We start from the raw sequence: 20,663 nt of genomic DNA on the forward strand, positions 1-20,663 counted from the left end.
GCACAACCTGCAATCAGTAGATAGGCGGATAGTTCTTAAACTCTCTTGCGTTTTACTGCCCTCTTGGTGCTACACATAATCTCAAAACAGCCTCACCTATCATACAATACCGCGATACATATCGCTGTCTACTGGTTCTGGGTCATGCTTACGATGTTTCCTGCCTTGCCGTGGGAGGGTTAATCATGCCAAGTTGTATATGTGATGGCTATTGACTGGCAACGACCACTTTCAGTGTCACGCGTCGGACTACATCTAGGAAGCAATATTTAGATTCTCTATATGATAATTGAATCAATCGAACAACAAATCATCTGTACGAGGCAAATTTTGCTACAGAGAGATATTGTGTCAACGACTAAGCCACCTCAATAGCCTTGTCAGAATGTTCAGGGCCGTACTCAGTAGTACCATCCTGTTTTCGAATCCCACTACGGAGTAACTCACTGTTGAACTTGCAGATTCTTTGGCTGCCGCGATTTCTTTTCCTTACAGGTGACGGTGTATGCCTTGCCAGCTGCGCCAGATATCGAATACTGCCGTGTAACATTCTGATTCGCATCCAGCCCGCCAACGCGGCCAACCACAGAAGGACTGGCCAACGAGAGTGCAGACAGCTACCCCGCGGGGACGATAAACACTGACAGTTGCATAGCGAATCAAAGAAATCGTTTCGAAGTATGCCAGAATTCCGGTCAAGCACGTGAAGCCTGCTGAGGGCTTCGACGATGAACGTATAAAATGGGCAGTTCCTGGATCGTGCCTGCCTGCGGACTTCCTCTGCATACTTCCTTCCACTACGACATCATCTTTCAAATTTAAACATAGCTTTCGGCTAATTTCATCCTTTATTCTTCTAGTGCTCTACGCATACGAGAGACAGCAAACATGTCTGTGGGCATCAGTGTGATCGAAATCTTCAAGTCTGGCCATTTCCTCTACAAGGTCGTAAGATTACTCAGAAAGGAAGCAACAGAAGAATACAATAATTATGCGGAGAGGCTTCGATGGTTCGCAGCCCTTGCATCAACGCTCAATAATCTTGTAGATTCCGGCCAACTTACTGGAAATCATCTCCTCTTCAAGACCCAAAAAAATATAAAAAAGCTGGTGAAGAAATGTTGCTCGCAGATGAGGACATTTGAGCCCAACCTAGGTCCGAAACGCGAGAAACGATCAATCACCAATGCCTTCCGCAAGGTCATATGGACATTCAGGCGCGACGACCTCGAAACTCTTCTGAGTAACCTTGAAAAACGACTTGAACCAATACAGTCCCAGATCATGCAGTTAGCGTAGGTTCTGTCAATCCATGATACCGTGAGATAACTTGTTCAACACCTGCTGATCGCAGCCTTCTAGGCCGTCTAATCTTCAACAAGCCTTCCCGCCGCAGGTTATCGCTTCATCTTCCCTCCCGCCACCCCCTGACAAACGTTTCCTCGTCGAGGATGCTTTTCGCCGAACTTACTCGCTCTCGTTCGGATACATAGACACATGGGAGGTAAGTGACTCGAACGTGTGACACATTCATGGAAGGAACTAACATGTTCAACAGCACTGCCACGAGTTTCTCCTCAGACTTTACCCCAAGGACGATCAATATTGCGATATGATTGCTACCTCATCGTACATGTTCTTTAACGCTTCTTCCAACAAACTCATTGTGCCGTCGGGACCTTGCATCGAATCATTTCAGACATTGGTCAAGGCTGGCGAGTGCATCGAAATGAGCATGATATTCCCTTATGAGGAAAGGTACACAAAGCAATGTCCACGCTGTTCAAACTATTGGACAAATACATCTACTGGAAAGATGATGTGGTATGTTGTTCAATTTTCATCTATTCCAAATAATGTCGTGTGTATCTCAAGCTAACAACACCATTGCAGTCGTACATGCAGTGCCTGTGTCTCCGTTTACGAACCCTCGGCCGTCGGACCTGATATCTTAACGCAGATCTCGCTAGAAAACATAAATGAAGCTGACCCCCGCGCTTTTCTTGAAGATTTTCTCACAGAAATGGAATCCATGATGGATAATTCAAGTGGTGAATCCGACTCCAATAAATCGAAAGAGGAAAGTGCCCCTACTTCTGAACGGCGAGACCCACCGAGTTCTGAAATCAAGCACTTTCGAAGGGTGACACTTTGTTCACCACAATGGCCCGATCTCTCGCGATGCAAAGCCTACTCGTATGCTAGGGAGCGTCTCGGGAATATCGTTACGCAGCTCGATCAGGATTCTAAGCTGATCCAGAAGAGTCCGGAGTTACCTAGTTGTATCTTGGCTTACAAATTGGGTTTCAAGGTCGGCGACTGGACTATCCTGAACTTGAAAAGGTCATTTTACGAACTGATATCAGCACAATACAAGCTGCAAAGTCGTCGCAATCGTCAGATGGGGAAGCTCATACTGAGAATATATTACTACATTCACCAAACTCAACAAGCAGGCTTCCCACTTCATTCCTATTTCATCAACGTCAGATGTCAAGCGTGGATGATATCACGGCTTATAGCACTTGAGGAGAGGATGCTGTTGAAGTGCTCAGAAACGCTGTATGCCTTTTCTCCCAAAGACTCTTCGAACAGATTGAAAAGACCTGAGCCGTCTCTGCTTGAGAAAATTGTTGACTGCAGGAAAATACCGGATGTTTTACAATTTGGTTTATACAATATGGTGTACGATTCCCTTTGTGAGATACGTAACCCTGCAGTCAAGGTCATTTTGAGGGGCGTATTGGGGCCTTCCCTGTCAAGTGCATTTTCCGCTGAAGCTACGATATTCAGCAAAGCAGAAGCCACGATATTCAGCAAAGCAGAAGCCATCTTCCAATTACTCAGGGATTCGAGTGGACTGAGCTTCGAGTACTACTTCGCCAAGAGTCTCCAAAACTACAATCTGCACCTTACCCAGATACCAAACGCACAGCCAAAGTCGCAGGAACATACAACTACCCTTGAATCGTCATGTCTGAGCTGCTTGGAGTCGGCCATGAGGTCAGAAGGGCAAAGTCTGGAAGTACGCTCGATTTGAACCCATAGCGTGTTTCATCGCATCACTACCCACAAAATGACTTGGTAGTCACGCCTCAGCCATAGGGGTGGTATGGATAAGACTGTCACTGTTGTATATCAGTCGAGCCAAATCTTTTGAGTAGATATGATACCTATTTTCAAATGAATATAATGCAATGATATCATGATCGACCACGTCGTGCTTATGCCAATGAGTGACACCTGGTTCGCCAAATGGCCTTCAATGCCAAATGTATTGCATCAATCACACCTCCATCTGGGCAACAATTTCAATCAAAGAGTTAGGATTTCTAGACCTGAAAAGAGGGCCTTGGGAAAGTGGAGGACAACAAGTAGGAGTAGTAATTGACGATATATTTATTTATGATGAGTATCATTACTTCTTCACTTTCACCAATAATAATTAACGCCAGAAACCAACACCTTTCAGTGCTCAGAGGGAGATGCATAGATATAGTAAACAGAAATACACAAAAACAAATCACCAAACCCTAGCCCCCCTTCACACCCGCCCCCCTACTCTTCCTCTTCCCCCAGAACTTCCTCACCGCCATATCCGCAAAACACACAAGCACATAGACGCCCGCATACGCAATCAACAGCGCGCGGTACGCCGTCCCGTTGCGAATGCCGTTCCTCCCCTCCTCGAACCACACCGTGCACTGCAGGGCGAGCGCCATTAGGAAGTTGATTACGAAGGTTATGGCGCGGAGGGCGCGGCGGCGTTTGGGGGAGAGGGCTGCTGCTGTCGATTGCTGTGGCTGTGTTGTTGTTGTTGTGGAATTTGGTGGAAGTGTGGGGGAGGGTGGAGAGGGGGAAGGGGTTGAAGATGCAGGGCGGGATAGCACGCGGTCGACGAGCAGGGAGAACACGATGACGAAGTAGAGGCTTCCCATTGCGAAGCCGAAGGGGTAGAAGACGCGGACGACGACCCAGGAGACGAAGAGGGCGGTCAGGGTGGAGGCGCTGAGGTTGGCGAGCCAGATGAGGAGGATGATGGTGTAGGGCGTCACCCAGAATGCGGTGTGGATGTTGAGGTCGGGCGTCCGCGGCAGGGAGGACGGGATGTGCGATGTTGCGGCGCGTTTTGGGGAGCTTGGGGCTGTGGTTGAGGAGGTGGAAACGGGGAGGGGGAGGGTCGCTGTTGAGGGGATCGAGGGTGGGTTGGAGGTTGGGGATGGTGGGAGGGAGGGGGCGGCTGGCGTTGAGGGTTTGCTTTGGGCCTGGTCTTGTGCTTGCGTTTGGACTGTTAGGTGGACGTTTAGATGTGAATCGCGCTCGGATGAGAAGAAACCCTCCAACATGGCGAACACGGGCGCACCGAGGAGGAACAGTGGGAGTGTCTGTCCGAAACTCCAGTCTTGCGGGCCATCCTTCACTCCTCCGTGGCCAGTGACCCAGAGTCGAATGCAGCCCCAGACAAAGCAGACGATGAGCCACCAGACCTATCGCAAGAACTGATTAATACCATAATCATGGTGGATGAATTCTGGATTTGGAAGACTCACTTCGAATAACATCGACACACCCAGGTCGAGCAGCGTACTGATCAAAACAATGACTGAAGCACACGGGATGTATAAAAACGCCACCGCAAAGTCTGCAAGCAACTTATGTCTATCACAAGTCATGGCCATCTTTCGTAGCATCTGATTCAGCGCATCCCCCAACTCCTGCCTCCTATGCAACAGAAACATTACAGGAAACTCATAAGATCGCACAAGCCGGACGAACAATCCGAAGACAATGAGCACGTTGGAGAAGATCATGTACTGTCGACTCTTTCCGCCGTCATACACCACGACTCTCTCTGCGCCGTTCATGTAGCAGATGGCGTAGTCTGAAGGCTCTGGTCTGTAATTCTCGCCCTCCCAGGAGATGAGTGTGTTAGTGAACGTGTAGTAGCTCGTGCTAGAGAGGCCGACTACCAGTGCAATGACTAGCGTGGTCATGAGAATCAATCTCCAGGTACGCTTGAAAGGGTGCTGTTGAAGATGGCCTCGAAGAAAGGTCAAGCAGGAGAAATGTGTGACCGAAGTGAGCCATACTAGGTGAAGTAGCTGCTGCCAATGGTATGCCGTGAGCCCGCAGCGAAGTTGAATGTAACCGCTAAAGACCAAAGACAATCCGACGAGGAGTTGAAGATCACTCATAACGAGCATAGACTGTCTGCGGTTGAGCTTACGATCTAATACGATCTAGGTAGCACCAAAGAACTCACATTAACTAAAGCTCTTTTGAATCGCTTGTTTCGCCCGAGATTCATCGACCCGGCCTTTGGTTTGTAAACCAGATTCCATAGTTTCTTCGTCCATCCCAGGACTCGCGTGTCGACAGGATTTGGTTGAAAATCGTCGTCCTGATGCAGAAGCTCCCCTTCAGGGTGGAAAGGGCTCACATCAGGGCGAAAGGTAGAAACATAATAGGCGCAAACAATGAACACTGAGAGCCCAGCAGTGATTGTGTAGCTCAACCGTACCTGCAGACATTAGCACAATTGCCGAGTAGTATATCGAACGTAGCTGTCAACACGAACCCCTGTACCAGTGATGTCGGGATTAGGCTCGAATTCTCCGGGTGCCTTCTCCGTCCCGCAGACATAACTGCATGTATCTGAAGCCATGCTACATCTATAATATTCGCAGCGTGAACAGAGTCACTACTGGACGTGAAGGAAAACAGGCAACGAAGAAACGCCACGAGCGCATGCTTATTCTCCAAGTACGCTGCGGAACGGTGATCGCTGCCTTGGCATTGCGGATTCGAGGTTGGGGGCAGAAATGAGACAGTGGGTTTATGCGTGGTCGACAACCATGTCGAAATTACAATGCGTTGAGCCTCAAGCGAAAGCCACCAACTGGGCTTGCGGCGCTTAACTGTGTTTTCTTTCTCCGGTGTAGTAGATTTGAGGGTTCGTGGAATTACGAACATGATATTGATGCTGCGCGAGGCAATCTTTGCGTCATGAAGAAGAGGTACCCGAATATCTGCAGAAAAAGTGCACCTTGCACCGCGCTCGTCGACATTGTTCCCAGTATGCCCGTCACGAGGAAGCGAAATCGAATGCCCACGAGACCAAAAATGACGAAGTCAAAACAATATGAACGGGGCGAGATTATCTTGTAACATAAGCCAGGCGTGATACATAGTAGCAAGTGATCGAATTATATGCACTAGCAGGAAATGCCTTTACAAATGTTGATGGCGTCACCCTCGGTCATTGTGAGAGTAGGGTATGTTTAGATGTAGAAAAAAAGTCTGACCGTAGTCATAACAGATGTACTAGTATTGGTGACTTTCCTGAGCTTCTGGAAAGATCATTGAAAGAAGCTGTGCGTTTTGCAGAATGTTCCGGCTATGCGAAGGCCACCACATGGATACTGACAATACTTTGATTGCTCATGGAATCTAGTTTTCGCTATTGGAAAATTACTGATACCAACTTCTTACTTGCAGACATGCTCTAGAATGACCATCGGTATAGGTAGTTGATGGTTGCCATTAGGCTCACGACTACTTCACATAGAAACGCGAGCATGTGAGTCGTAAACCGATTCCATTTGTAGGAACAAGGCCCACGTTCACGGTACAATTCATAACATCGGACTGGCTGGCGATATAATGATCGCGCAAGCGGGCACCTTGTAATCATGTCATGTGGCTGACTGCACCTGGCAATCATAAGATTTACAGGGCGCGGTTATATCATCTTGAAAAAGATTGGGAGTCGAATCGGAGATGATGATAAGAAAGCACATAGCCTTAAGTTATCTCCCACAAAACTGCAAACTTTCATCAAAACATGCCGCCGTTGTCTGTACATGCGCTGGCCGCGTATGCTCCGACTGGTCCAGCTTCGGGTCATGTGGACCTATCAAATGCCATGCGCATTCGAATGGACATTGATCGCGGGGTTCGTTTCTGTGGAAGGATGCCAACGTGACCCTAGACACATCATCTGTTGGCATTATTTGCGATCTTCATATCCAACTCCCTGCATTACGTGGCCAGACTTGAGTCAACGCCGGGGCCCTCTCAAGAACGAGAATGGGGGTATTTGACGCGAAATCATTCTAATAAAGACCTGAAGTGCCGCCTCCCGTTATAGGCTATTGAGGAAATTCAAGATTGCGTCCACTACCTTCTCTGGCTGCTCTTGCTGTGGCCAATGACCAGCACCAGGAATAAGATGAACGCCTTTGAACTGCAGGCACGAATTGGGATAATTCTCTAGGGCGCCAGGTTCCTGATAATTTCCCCAATCTTGAGCGCCGGAGATGAAGGTCACTGGACATTCAATCTTTTTGCCTGCGAAAAGATCCAAGTCTTTTGTCTTAGATGGGTCTGTAGTTGTGCGGTACCAATTTAGACCACCCTGAAACCCAGTGCGAGACCATTCTTGGACGTAGACAGCCAAATCTTCTTCCGGCATCCATGTCTTTGTCTTGTTCGCATCTTCCGTCTCCATCATTGAAGCGATGGTCTCTGGCATGGATTTGTGCAGCGGCATGATGTAGTAGTATGGCATCTTAGCGAGTTCGGTGGCCTTCCAGCCGTCGAGTGGGAAAGGTTTGTTGCCTTCCCAGTCTGCGCTCTTGACGTGAAGGTAACCTCTGAGGAAATCCTCAAGGCCCTGTAATGGGACCGACCATTGGAATGCAGCGACCGCAGTCGAATTGTACCACTTGTAGTGCTTTCTTGGCTCCGGCAACTTTGCAAGTTCCCGCTGGATATCAACTCCAGGTGTGGTATCTTGATCGTCACCGTGAGCGGTATTGAATGGTAGTCCCGAATGCATTTTGAATGGATGAGACATGTGCACGGTAGACTTGAAGAAATCAGGTCGAGTCAATGCACAGATGGAAGCCGTGACAGCCCCAAAATCGTGGCCAACAATACATTTGACTTCCCGATAACCCAGTGCATAGACCAAAGCAACGGCGTCCTGGACGAGCTGTGTTTTGGTGAATTGGGAGAGGTCGGTCTTTGCGAAGGTTGAGTCGTCCCACCCGGTGGTCCTGCCATATCCGCGCTGGTCGTATGCAACCACGTAGTAGCCCGCAGCTGCCAACGAGGGCATGACTTTCCTCCATGAGAAGGCTAGCTCGGGATAGCCATGGACGAGGAGAATGAGCGGTTTGTTCCTTTCTGGGGTGTAGCCGGCTTCGAGGAAATGGAATGTTAGGCCAATGGTGGGGCAATGGGCATAATTCTCCTTGATATCTGCCGGCAGGGGAAGTGGTGGGAGGCTCGCCTTGGCCGATGGTGACGAAGGGGAGAGCGCCATGACGAATAAGCCTATGTTGTCTTCTTTATTTTTCGTCTTCTTATTTCCTTTGGTGACTTGGAAAGAAGCTCGGCACAAGGGACCAAAAAAGAAAAAAGGGAACAAGAGAATTGAACCGCCAACGGGGTCTAAGTACTGTAGGTAAGGTAGAGGTAAGGTAGGTGGGTAGGAGGTAGGATGTAGGTATAACTATCTATAATTTAAGTCAGGCGGGGGGAAGAGTCCCGAGTCGGCGGTGTTAACCGCTAGCTGTTTGGTGCCATCCACTGGGTCGGAAACGGATATGGAGGCCAGCCAGTCCAGCCAGTCCATCATTGGCCAGGGACCAGCCGTCGTCACGTATTTGTTAGGTAGGGTAGGGTATTTGTTAGGTATACGGGAGGGAGGGAGGGAGGGAGAGGCCGCGTAGGGGTGGAGATGGAGGTGGAAGTGGGAAGTGGGAAGTGGGATGGTTGCGTTTTCTCAACACAGGACGAAGACGATATTGAGGCACAGCAGTGCAGTAGATAAACTGACCACCTATTGTTAGGTAGGCATAGTAGAGGCATAGTGTCCTGTAGTTAGTGGAGAGATTGTGAGGAGAGAGGCCGAGGGAAAAAGACCGACCAAGCACGCTATCTCCTCCCACAGTTCCAGTCCTCCAGTCTCCTCCAGTCCTCCAGCTCAGTCCCTCAACTTTATTTATTAAACAAGTCACCCAAAAGAAGCGTCAAGGAGCGAGTCAGCACCAGTTTTGTTCGTTTATTTTAGTGAAGTCCGGCTCGGGTTGGCGCTCTAGCGTAGCAGAGCCCGATGCAAGAGGCCCTTTTGGGATGAGGATGTGTAGCAGCAGGACCTGGGAGAGGAAAGGAAGCCTTTCCATGTGGACTGAGACATGGCGAGATGCACGAGCATTATGGAGTTCGACTTCGAAAGTGGTTTAGTATCACAGGTAGGCCCTTGAAGTTCATGCGAATGATGGCAGTCAAGTGGAGGTGAGGGGAGTTGAGAAGGGATAGGGCTGCAGTTGAGATGCGGCAATCAATAGGTAGTGTGACTGTGGCTCCGGATGGGTGATCCGAGATTGGAAGGGTAAGAGATCTTGAAAAGTATTGGAATGGAGAAGAGGAAGAGGAAAAAAATCAGACGATCAAAGAGGAAGGGCTATGATATATCTATGATGGTGGGCGTATCACTTAACTAGTACCTAATACTTAAGTACCCAGATAGGTTGCGATGAACGGGAGTGATGTGGGTACGAAGGAAACGCGACCCAGTTCTTCATTGCCAAGACTGACTCTCGTCGTCATATTGTGCTATTATTATTGATATGTGTATATTTGAAGACGCTTTGATACATCTTAGACTTTGCTCTTGTGTAATTGGAGAGAATGGTGTGAAATCTGAATGAAACGACATCATACAGGTGGGTGTTTGAAGGTGACTGCGTCGGGCAACGGGCAACGGGGAACGGGAGGAAACTTTGCCGAAGAAAACAATTGCCCGACAGGTACGGTGATGATGTGCAAGATGAGATGCGGCAATTGGTATTTGGCATTTTTTGAATTGGCAATAATGACTGTATGTGTGTGTTTAAATACTGATCGACCAACAGGAAAGCTTAGGTTACAGTTAAGTTGGTGATGCACGAGCAAGATCAAGCAAGATCAAGCAAGATCGGGGCTGGTGCGAGCACACGATCGAAGCTATCCGAAGCCATCCAAGCATCATGACGAGAGCGGCGTAGATTGTCCTCATCTTGAACATAACCCCTAGTACGAACAGGTACATTGCACTCGCCCTAGACTATATGAACGTACTTGTATCTCTACGTACATACACATACTATGACGGGATCCCTATATACCTACGAGGTAATTCCTGGTAGGAAGTTGTAGTGGGTACGTGTAGTAAATAAGGCTGCCTGTTAACTACCACCTTGAATGATTCATTCACCAAACAAACAAACAACAGGCATCAATAATCAAGCAAAGCCCACCATCAATCGGCGTCGAAAATGATCGCCTTTCCAAGACGCCTCACTGGATGGAAATAAATGTAAAGCTTGTTTATTATTTACTGGAATTGTTGCATGTCCAAGTGGTCCACGTAACCTGGCGGTAGACAAACTCTTACGAATCAAGGTGTATGGGTCTGGCACTAACCCCATCTTCGTTACAGCTTCATCCCCATTCATCGACCTCACCCATGTACATTCACCCAACTAGTAATAACCATAATCATAATCATAATAATACCTAATCTTCTGTATGCAAACTAGCATCGTCATCATCCACATCCACTTCTACTTCTACTTCTTCTTCTCTCCTTCATCATCATTATCTTTCCTCAGCATCTGATATACCCTTCCTTGTCTCTTCCGCCCCCATTCGCTGTCTCATACGCCCCCGACTAAACAACACGACACGACTCCTCATCTCAGAAAAGATTCCACCTCCTTCCGGCCGACCTCTCTCCTACCTATCACACTACCTCTCCACCCACGGCTATCCACTGTAGCAGCAGCGTCGCACTTCTCCGTCACATCTTCAAGTCGAATAATTAAACATATAGCAACCCCTGAAGCTAATCGGAGCTACCTCCGGCGAATCTCACGGCGAATCTACGAGGGAAATCGCGACATGACATCACCCGCGCCGCGTTCTTGACCGAAGAGACACACTTGCACCACCCGCTAGCATCGCCGACTGCCTCCATCCATCGCGCTGAGGTGCGATCGATAATTCCTTCATCTCCAACTCTTCGCCGATAATGCAGTCGTACCTGCCGCTCATCTCCAGCTAATCATGTTCAAGAGACATCGGGCTGCGGCGCATCCGGTACGTTCCCCAGTGGTCGCTTCCTCGTCCTTTGTCTGGCTCTCTGCGCTCTCTCCCGAACCAGAATGTCCCAAACCCTTTTCTACCTGAGACTACTGCCATCGGTCCCAGCGCATCCGTCTCGCGCATCTGTATATATACATGATATCATTTGCTGATCAATTTTACCCTCTCCACAGCTCCCCCAGCAGCCGCCCAATGCGTCTGCATCTCTTGCTGCCTCCAAAGCGTTCATGAAGAATCGCGAATCCAATGGCGCCCTATCTTCTGCGGCAGCGGCCGCCGCCTTGCGCACCCACACGACCTCCCCAACCCCCGTGGGCGATACAATCACGAAGCGGATGGTCCGGAAAGCCTCGACTTCGTCACAGGGCAGCGGGAGCCAGCAACACCCCGGGCTGCGACGACATTCCAGCTCAGGTTCTATGACAGAGCGGTCATTTCGCGCACCTTCCCCTAGCCGAACTGCCTCAAGTATCGACCGTCATCACGATGCTCCTCCAGTTCCCGCGGTCCCGAAACACGTTCCCACCGTCTCCACGGCCCATCGTCGCGCTTCTAGTCTCGAGCCGACAAACCGAGGAGGTTCGCCGGTAGCACGAGGTGGGGGTAGGGGTGTCAGTCTGGATCGAGGGGTTGCGGGCTCGCCCTTGCGAACACAGGCGCATTCTTCTTCATACGGAACGGGCCTAACCCAAGTGCCCGAGGACGACGCGGATGGCAATTCGCGATCTGTAAACTTCTCCAGACCCATATCTCCACCACCGGCCCCTTCGTCTCCTAGGCCTGCATCGGCCAATCGGGGAGGTCACGGCGGATGGCACGCAGGTCCCATTGTAAACCCAAATGCAACGTTCAGAGGGAGCAATAAGTCGCGAACGCAGAATTCGGAGGGGTCCGGGGATTACACCACTTACAGTACCCAGCAGTCCATCCAGAATGCGACAAACAGGCCAGTGTCGACAAATAGGAACGACTTAGCCCACGGCGTAGAAGGTGCTCGTTTGGCTACAGGGAGCATGCGTGCAAGGCCTAGTGGCACCAGCGTGCAATCGCAAATAGTCTCCCATGCGCCCCCGCAGCCCGTAGATCCCAAATCTCCATACGCGGTCTACGATCCCTCTTCACGAACCTTCATTCACAAACAGGCTGCGATGCAGAGATTTCGAGCATTGAGTGAAGAGGACGTAAGTTCACCGCCAGAGTATATGGTGCATTCTACTCCTCCTTCACAGCCACGACAGGCTCCGCATCCAAGAGTATCTATCCCAGCACCAACGCCGCAACCTCCACAATACCAAGCTGCAGCTACACCAAGCCCGCCCGCAACACATCATTCAGAAACGCGGACCACTCAAGAACAGCCCCACGCGCCAGGTCCAAGATATCAGGAGGAGTCTATAGACCGAAGAGAGCCAGTGCCTAATCTATCTCCACTCGGCGGTGCTAACATGCTTGCGAGACAACGTTCAGAGGATTTTGCCGGCTCAGATATTAGACCTTCCGTTGATACTAATGCGAAGCATATCCAGGATAAGGCGGAACCTACGACGATCGAAGAGAGTCCTGTGTCGCCCAACTTCGCTCCGAATCAGGACAGTGCGTATCCAAGAATATCGACTCCCACCTTGCCCCCTACGACAGACGATGTTGCTCCAAAAGGACGGGGAAGCAACCGCTCGGATCGAACGCAGTCATTGAGCCCACCTCGCAATGCCCACTTCGCTGCGATCAATGTTGAACTTTCCGATGGTGTTCGACATCATCCCCCACCAAGATCTGTCTCTCCCGCCAAATCAGCCTTGAAACCTTCGCCTTCGGTATCGCGTCGGAATAGCTCTCCGATCGCGAACAACGGCCGGGTTTCAAGTATAGGACCGTCTAGCGAGGCTTCTGACACAACCTCTGATGACGGAACTCGGAGAAAGAAGAAGAATGTCAGGGTAAGCTTTGACGAAGAAGCAGTCGTTGCTGGTACTTCTGCGTATGCTGAAGCTGAGACACCGTCATCTCCAACTGGTCTGGGGCACTCAAAATGGAGTCCGCAGAATCAAGAGCAAGATCCAGAAGATTTCATGACACCTCGGCCAGTTCTCCCTTCATTTGGCAGTATTCGAAACAGGCATCGTCGGGATGAAGAAGTTGATACTCCTGAAAAGGTCACTGAGACTGTTTCGTCTTCAATGTCGACATCAGTAGCTTCCATGAAAGATTCTCACCATGCATCAAGCGACCATGCGATTGGCGGCATCCTAGTTCAAGACTTTGCTGCCAAAAGAGACCCCAACGAGCCCCTCCCTCCAGAGGTCACTACAGTGGAGGGAACTGGCTATGGTTCGGAATCTGATTCGAGCAGTGGGACGGGATATGATGAGATAGTTGCTCAGCCTGTGCAGAACTCACAGTCGAGTAAACCCGAGGCTCGTTCTGTACCGGCTTTGGAGCCCAAGACGTTGACCACACCAGCGCAAGACAGAAACGTTCCAATACAGGTGCCCGCAATAGCTGTCCAGCCCGCCAGTCCTAGTCCAAAGGTAGAAAAGCCGGAACCGCTGTTTGATTTGAGTACACCGACCAAGCCAATTTCGAGTGATTCTACGAATGGATCAAGCGAGATACCGTCGAACACAGTCGCGGAATCCCACGCTAGCACCGAATCAAAGGTTCATCGTCCGGTCTTGCCAGGAGCATGGGATGAGGATGAGGAATCAGAAGCCGAACATGAACCAGAACAGGCTCCAGAAACGAAATCGTCCGCAAAGCCCCAGATAACGATCCAGGAACCACCCAAACCAATTGGCATTTATGGTGGGAGTGGCATCCGTCACCATCAATTGAGTACATTAGAGGAAGACGATTCTAGCGATGACGACAGCAGTATCTACAGCGATGCGTACGAAGACCTCGAGGAAGATGGAGGCTTCGCTTCCATTGATGCTGTTGTAGAAAGTCCAATAGTTGGCCCTACTTCCGGTTTGATGTCTTCCAAATACGCAGATCATGGCCTTCGCAACACCCAAGTTGCAGAAGCTACGAGCGAAGTTGCAGTCACAAAACATGAAAAGGCCAAATCATCGGAGAAGCCCACGAACGACTGGCTTGAAGAACAACAACGGATCAATGAACCGGCTTCACTCAGTAAGCGCCCTCAGACACCGGCAGAACGAAAACCCGAAGTAGCAGCAGTTGCAATCTCGAGCGAACCGACTATAGTGACCAAGAGCCCTCCGCCTCCATCACAACAACCTCGAAAATCTGCCATGAAGAAGAAAACAGCAGCACCACCGTCGCCAACCAGTGCCCAGCCAAAGCAAATTCGACAGACTATGCGAGGCACCTCTGGAGCTATGGGGTCTCATCAAACAGTATCTTCAGGGGGTCATATGCGAATGAGTATGAGGGGAAGTGAGCCTTCTTCTCCGAGGGCATCAACGGGTCTGGCTGCCTCGCGTTACAGTAATGCACCTCCTGCCAGAGGTGCCTTGCAGAAAAGAAACATGCCCGCAACAGGACCTGTACTCAGCGGTCGACCGCAAAGTGCTGCCGCGAATGCCGCCTCGCGACCAAAAACTGCCCCTGCTCCCACCTATGACGATGACTCCGATGCTTCAGCCAGTAGTTTTCAGAGGCAGAGACCACGACCACGCGGCGGCGATAGTAGTCGATATACGATGCGCGCTTCTATGAGGGGCAATGCGGCATCTTCATCGTACGAATCTCACCGCCCTCGATCATTGTCGCCTGTTGGGAAGCCGTCTTCACCACCACCTACCATGAGAAGATCTATGCGGCCTTCTTCACCCACGCCGGAAGTAAAGTCATCTCGGTTCAGCATCAGATCTTTGTCGCCCGCTGGCCGTTTCCGACCCGGGAGGACTGTTTCCGATGATGCTCCGCCTGTTCCTCGACAGCCCTCGCCGCCTAAGAAATCCAACAAAGTCTTTGGCAAGAAACAGAAGCCTCCCGCAGCACCGGTATCTAAGCCAAGCTACAAGAGTCGCTTCGTCGATTCAAGTGATGAGGACGAAGAATATGACCGACCCCGCCGATTCCAGAGTCGTTTTGTCGATTCTGATGAAGAGGATTATCAGCTACCACCTGATCTTGCTCCTGTACGCGGTATTCCTAAGCGAGCCGGGGAAGACGACGATTCAACTGATCTGGAAGAGGAATTGGACGACGAGCTATCACCTGCCAAGGTTCCACCGACTGACGAGAAACAAAAGCAGGTGACCAACGGCCACACGAATGGTCATGTTGCGTTCACGGCGAATGCATTGCACAAAAGTCAGCACGCGCCTACAGATGGAGGCGTGGATAAGAAAAAGGCAAAGCGAGGCTTTTTTGGCCTGGGTAAAAAGAAGCAACAAGCTCAGCCTCCAGTGACAGAACCTACCGTGGAACATGAAAGAAGCGACGCCACCGACATCCCGTACCCTCCAGAGCAGCGAAACCGCACACTCTCTCCAATCGGCGAGGACGAAGACAAGGCATTCGAGGCTAATCCAGCCCCTCGGTCTCCCAAACTGCAGCGCCGCTCACAACCCAACCGAACCGTTTCGGACTCATGGCCACTGCCAGGACCTCCAAGCGCGACGGAAACAGCAAGGCCCCAAAGTTCTGACGGTATGCCGGGACGTCGGATATCGATGCGACCGACACTGAGCAAGCGGCATTCGTCCCAAACAGCAGATACGAAACCAACGATGGATCGAGAGCTTAGTAAAGATACCATTGTCGGTCGCACGGGAAAGAAGAAGAAGTTCCAAGGCCTCAGGCGGGTTTTTGGGTTGAATGACTGAGCATGCTAGCATTTTGCTAACATGATTTCTAGTCGTTTTCCATTGCTCTCTGGCCTCGTGAATGGTTGCCACTGTGTACCAAGATTTACTTGTTCTCTGTCAAAATGTCCTCACGCTTCGAACAACGGCCGTCAATCTTCTGCTGAGGCGTTATGAGCCTACCAAAGTCCCTTTCCTTTACCAATTACGATATACCAAGGCAAGCTTTATGCCTTCTCATTTGTTTGGAATACCACACCCTCCATGCCAATTTTCCTTCTCCTTTTCTCCCGTCACCTCCATCGGAGATACTCCAGATTTTCTTTTCTCATTTCGCGCCCCAGACCACTTCGGTGGAATCGGGCTTGTTCGGTTCAGGGTTTTTTTTCCACAGGGGCATGCACAAAAAGTCGTCAAAGATACCACGGGCTTTCCTTTTCTTTTCCTATTCTCCCTTTCTTCCCCCAATACTCTTTGGGTTGTCTTACGGAAGCAGGTCACTTCCCCTTTCTCGCCTGCAATCCTTACCTATCTTACTACCTCTTCAGGGCGTGTAATCAATATCAACGTTGCCCTTGACTATCTATACATAGGGGGTTTCTTCCTTTTGCATGCAACAGGTCTTCGATTCTGATACATATATACATACATAAGTTACCCTTTTTTCGCGTTGAGTATTGCAGCGAGCGAATGTGGCGCGAGAGGCAGGCGTACAGCGAGTCTCCGCTTTGGCGCGGAGAAAGCGCATATCAAAGGAGCAGGAAGGCAAGAGGTGTGATTCAGACGAGAGAGCAAAGAAGAAACTGAAGCCGTAGCTCTAATTTCTAATACAACACTGTTTTGAAATCCTGGAAACGGTTTGTGTGTGTGGTGGATATGGGGGATGTGAAGATGTGAGGTTTTATGTGAGGTTTGATGTCCTGCTTCTTGATGTTCTGCGCCGGGATGTTGTATACAATCGCATCGTCCACGGTACCTAAGTAGTCTGGAGGCAGAATCACTTTTTCTAGCCATCTATCCGCCGTCGAATTGTATTGTGCAAGTCTGTACACATTGACATCCCTTATCTCGGAGCCTATGGGATTGAGGTGTTCAAAATGCACGGTGCGGATATTTGTGTACGTTGGCGGTACTACGTACGTGGATTGAGGGTCGTGGAGTGTACAATGAGGCATGGAGCAGACGAGGTGTTGGTAAGTCAAGTTTTGGGGTATGTAAGTAAATAGTGGTCTGGGTAGTAGTGACTTGTATGGAGGAGATGTTCGTGAGATGTTTCTTTGGTGTGCAGCAGGAGTTGATATGTGCGTATAAATGAAGGGGACTGTGCAATGATCTCGGAGATGAGATGTTTATCTGAGATAGAGAATGTGAGGCTTCGGCACGCGCGGGAAGTGGGTTTTGAAGTCAATGCAGAGAAGGATGGGCATTTTGAAAGCTTGTGATCTGTTTCAGATGTATCTACGTCCTTGGTTTTGGTGATACTTTCATTCCTTACACTCATGATTGCTCAATCCTCAGCTCGGTCATTCCCGAATTTCCACGATTCCTCACTCAGTGTTCCATGGTAATGGTGACTTCCAACCTCAAGGGCTTGCCACACTGTGAATGAAGAGCCTTGTCTTCGATGCATTATGCTCCATTTCTGTCATACCCTTCGCATATCGGCTCTTGGTAGATATGGATGTGGGCTTGTGAGTCAGTCATCCCAAAGCCCAGCCCTTTTATTTCCCTTCATGCCACTCAACTAAGACACGTCAGTGATGGTGTGACCAGTACCTCTCATTCGATAGTACTCACCTGTTCCTCAATGGCCAATTCAATCAACGCTTTCCGATATCGATCCAAGATCTTCAGGCGGAATTTCTTTCGCTCGAGCTCCCACTTCTCGTTGCTGTCCTTGCACTCTTCTATCGCAGCCTCATATTCTTTCATCGTCATTTTGGGTTTTATGAGACGAGACAGATCCGCGAACATGGTTGCAGCCTCGCAGAGGCTCTTTGGATACTCGGGATTCTCGGAAGGAAGTTTGATGCCGATGTTGAAGAACTTGCTTGCCTTTTGAGGATCCAGGACTAAGATGTCGGTCATGTCCAGGCTGTCACCCTTTTCAACGCGAGACAACAGTCCACCATGCATATCCAGACCAATCAGATTTAGATCCTCTTGGATTACCTTGTGTCTGTGATAGTCACTGAAACGAATTTTCTGTTCAGACCCATACTCCTCCTTGCAAAAGGCTCGCCACGCGACACCGTATCGTCTATATGCTTGGTCATCTGTGAAATGAGCGATATATCTTGTCCCCAGCCCCAGTAAGTGCTCTATTCGGTACAAAAGGTGCAATGGGGCATTTATCCGGAAGCTGACGCCCCTTTCCACGAGATCTTTGGCCAACTCTGTCACCTCGAATTGTTCTGGTAGAATCCCTAGAGTAATCAGCTACTGCTCTCAAATCGCGTGCCTATCGGGTGTCGTGTACATACAAAGAAACTGAGGATCGACTCCTTCGTGTCCCGAAGCTTGACTCATATTGACTGTTTGGGCCTTTCTTTCTTGACAGTAGAGCTTCTCCGGACGCTTTATACAGCAAGGAAAACAGAGGCAGCTGCGTGGTAGAGTGAAGGAAAATGCAAACACTCGCGTTCTCGGGCGAGAGGTAGAGCGGACGCGTTGTACAGTGAAGGTAACTGAAAGACTTGGATTAAGAGAGGGCAGGTCGAAGTAGAAAGGATCAAAGGAATGAAATTGAGAGAAGAGAATGTCAAAGGAGGAAGATTAAGAGGAAAGAATGCTGAAGGGAGAAAGGTGAGAGGAGAGAGGGTTGAAGTAGAGGATGTTAGGAGAGGATGTTGAGGTGAAGGTGGGAGAAGCGTGCAGTAAACAATGTCGACGAAAGAGTACACCTAGGTAAAGGTCCAAGCTTTTTGGTATTTGTGTTATCCACGAACATAAGTGAAGTGCCGAAGCTATCCACATATCATGGGCGATTTTGCTTGTCCTGGTGGTAAGCTCCGTGATGACGGTCCATCTAGAGTTGGTGCACTCATTGCTGAAGTCACTCGACCGTGAACCCAGAACTACTGCAGTTCTCACCGCACACGCATAAACAGTGTCTTACTTCGGGGTGCTCTGAGGCGAGAAAGACGCCTTATCACACTTGGTTGATAGTTTGAATAATTATTCATGGAAGTCAAAGCGGAGTTTGTGTTTGTATGTTATAATGAGACGAGAAAAGTATTTCTTAGTCCTTTTGAAGTGCTCAGGTAAACCGTAAGGAAGGGACGCTTTGGACAGAGAATAGAGCTCCTCTCTTAGGAAGGTTCAAATTCCGTTGCTTCACGTAATTGAGATTGCAGGATGGGCCTTGATCCAAGAAGCCGTTCGGTAGGGGATTGTTCACCAACTTCTACCATAGCGGGACATGTATGAACAGTAGTTGTACCTGTTAGGCCATGACGCCGCCATCGATGATCTGGACAGTCCCAGTGATGTACTGTGAGCCGTCACAGAGGAGCCATGCAATCAATGCGGCTACTTCCTCCGGTTGTCCTTTCCTTGGAATTTGTATCTTATAGTCTCCCTCCTTCCCACGTATCCGAACACTTTCACGATGCATCTCAGTGTCAATTATCCCTCTGATCGACGTGTTAGCTGATATCAAAACGATCTACACAACTAGATATTGATGTAGTGGATAAACCTACGGTGCAATGCAATTGACCCTAATTGACCGATCACCAACCTCTTTTGCCGCTGTTTTCGTCTTTCAAACAATTAGCATCAATCTGAACGAGTCATTGCTAGGTCACCTATACTCACAATACCGATTACTCCATGCTTTGCCACAGTGTATGCTGCATTTTTAGGGAATCCACCCAGCCCTGCGATGCTAGCTGCGTTGACAATGCTTCCATTCTCGTTCATCTGTCGGATCTCTGCTCGCATGCATTGCATCACACCAGTGATATTCACATCGAGCACGAACTGCCAGTCTTCATCGTTGAGGTCCTCCACCCTCTCGATATTAATGCTCTTGGGAATCACGCCAGCCAAGTTCGCTGCACCATCTAGTTTACCGAACTTTTCGACGACCTCAGCTATCCAGCCATCGACTTGATCTCGTCTACGGACATCCACGACCGTCGCTAGAATTTCACCGCCGTCTTTGCACTGTTCTCGCAGGCTGGCTTCGGCAGTCCGAAGATTGGTTGCGTTGACGTCCGAGATTGCCACTTTGGCTCCTTGTGATACTAGTAATGATGCTGTAGCAAGACCAATTCCAGCGGCTCCGCCTGTCAGAGCGATCACCTTGGACGTCATGTTGAATATAGGGGATTTCATGACAAAGTTCCGAGAAGCCGAGGTTTCCGATATAGGTACACCGTTGATAGACATTTTGGTCGATAGTTCTTCAAGTAGATCAATGAATATGGTCTTTTCCTCTTAGAGAAAATATAGGATGTGTAGTCACAAATGAAGATATCACTGTATTATAGATAGGTGCAAATCGTCCAGCTCTTCAACGTGTGCGAGTTAGCTGAAGATGCGGGACCTCGCACACTTTAATCGGTTACGACCCATTCGTACTTGAGACCACATGTAGTCTAGCTATCCCACTAGCTACGCTGCACTATCCTCTATACTCTCCTGTCTAATGCCTCAAATGCGGAGATTCCGGAAGTATTCTGGCTATGAATATGCAAGGGCGGGCTTCTTTCCCCGAGTCATGTTCAC

General features: G+C 49.5%; 6 protein-coding genes across 6 annotated transcripts; 2 read left to right on the forward strand and 4 right to left on the reverse strand.

Moving 5' to 3' along the window:
• Positions 1-888: 888 nt before the first annotated feature.
• BU24DRAFT_448223 (uncharacterized protein) lies at positions 889-3,040 on the forward strand (the record flags this gene model as incomplete). Its single annotated transcript, XM_033530868.1, has 4 exons — positions 889-1,295; positions 1,363-1,504; positions 1,559-1,758; positions 1,894-3,040. 4 exons carry the CDS (start codon positions 889-891, stop codon positions 3,038-3,040), a joined length of 1,896 nt encoding a protein of 631 aa, XP_033388155.1.
• A 493-nt stretch (positions 3,041-3,533) lies between these two features.
• On the reverse strand, positions 3,534-5,665 carry BU24DRAFT_459446 (uncharacterized protein; the record flags this gene model as incomplete). Its single annotated transcript, XM_033531726.1, has 4 exons — positions 3,534-4,487; positions 4,551-5,207; positions 5,264-5,521; positions 5,579-5,665. The coding sequence occupies 4 exons, from the start codon at positions 5,663-5,665 to the stop codon at positions 3,534-3,536; spliced, it is 1,956 nt and encodes a 651-aa protein (XP_033388156.1).
• A 1,458-nt stretch (positions 5,666-7,123) lies between these two features.
• BU24DRAFT_127691 (alpha/beta-hydrolase) lies at positions 7,124-8,496 on the reverse strand. Its single transcript, XM_033520971.1, has one exon. It carries the CDS (start codon positions 8,327-8,329, stop codon positions 7,145-7,147), a length of 1,185 nt encoding a protein of 394 aa, XP_033388157.1. The 5' UTR covers positions 8,330-8,496; the 3' UTR covers positions 7,124-7,144.
• Positions 8,497-11,115: 2,619 nt separating this feature from the next.
• BU24DRAFT_459448 (uncharacterized protein) lies at positions 11,116-15,950 on the forward strand (the record flags this gene model as incomplete). The annotated part of the gene is made up of 2 exons (XM_033531727.1): positions 11,116-11,148; positions 11,328-15,950. 2 exons carry the CDS (start codon positions 11,116-11,118, stop codon positions 15,948-15,950), a joined length of 4,656 nt encoding a protein of 1,551 aa, XP_033388158.1.
• Positions 15,951-17,625: 1,675 nt separating this feature from the next.
• Positions 17,626-18,458, reverse strand: BU24DRAFT_459449 (uncharacterized protein; the record flags this gene model as incomplete). The annotated part of the gene is made up of 3 exons (XM_033531728.1): positions 17,626-17,673; positions 17,727-18,355; positions 18,413-18,458. 3 exons carry the CDS (start codon positions 18,456-18,458, stop codon positions 17,626-17,628), a joined length of 723 nt encoding a protein of 240 aa, XP_033388159.1.
• A 916-nt stretch (positions 18,459-19,374) lies between these two features.
• BU24DRAFT_431480 (NAD(P)-binding protein) lies at positions 19,375-20,249 on the reverse strand (the record flags this gene model as incomplete). The annotated part of the gene is made up of 3 exons (XM_033529873.1): positions 19,375-19,564; positions 19,634-19,692; positions 19,749-20,249. 3 exons carry the CDS (start codon positions 20,247-20,249, stop codon positions 19,375-19,377), a joined length of 750 nt encoding a protein of 249 aa, XP_033388160.1.
• Positions 20,250-20,663: the final 414 nt, after the last annotated feature.

Source organism: Aaosphaeria arxii (genome assembly GCF_010015735.1).
Source record: "Aaosphaeria arxii CBS 175.79 unplaced genomic scaffold BU24scaffold_2, whole genome shotgun sequence".
In the NCBI taxonomy this organism is placed as follows: domain Eukaryota; kingdom Fungi; phylum Ascomycota; class Dothideomycetes; order Pleosporales; genus Aaosphaeria; species Aaosphaeria arxii.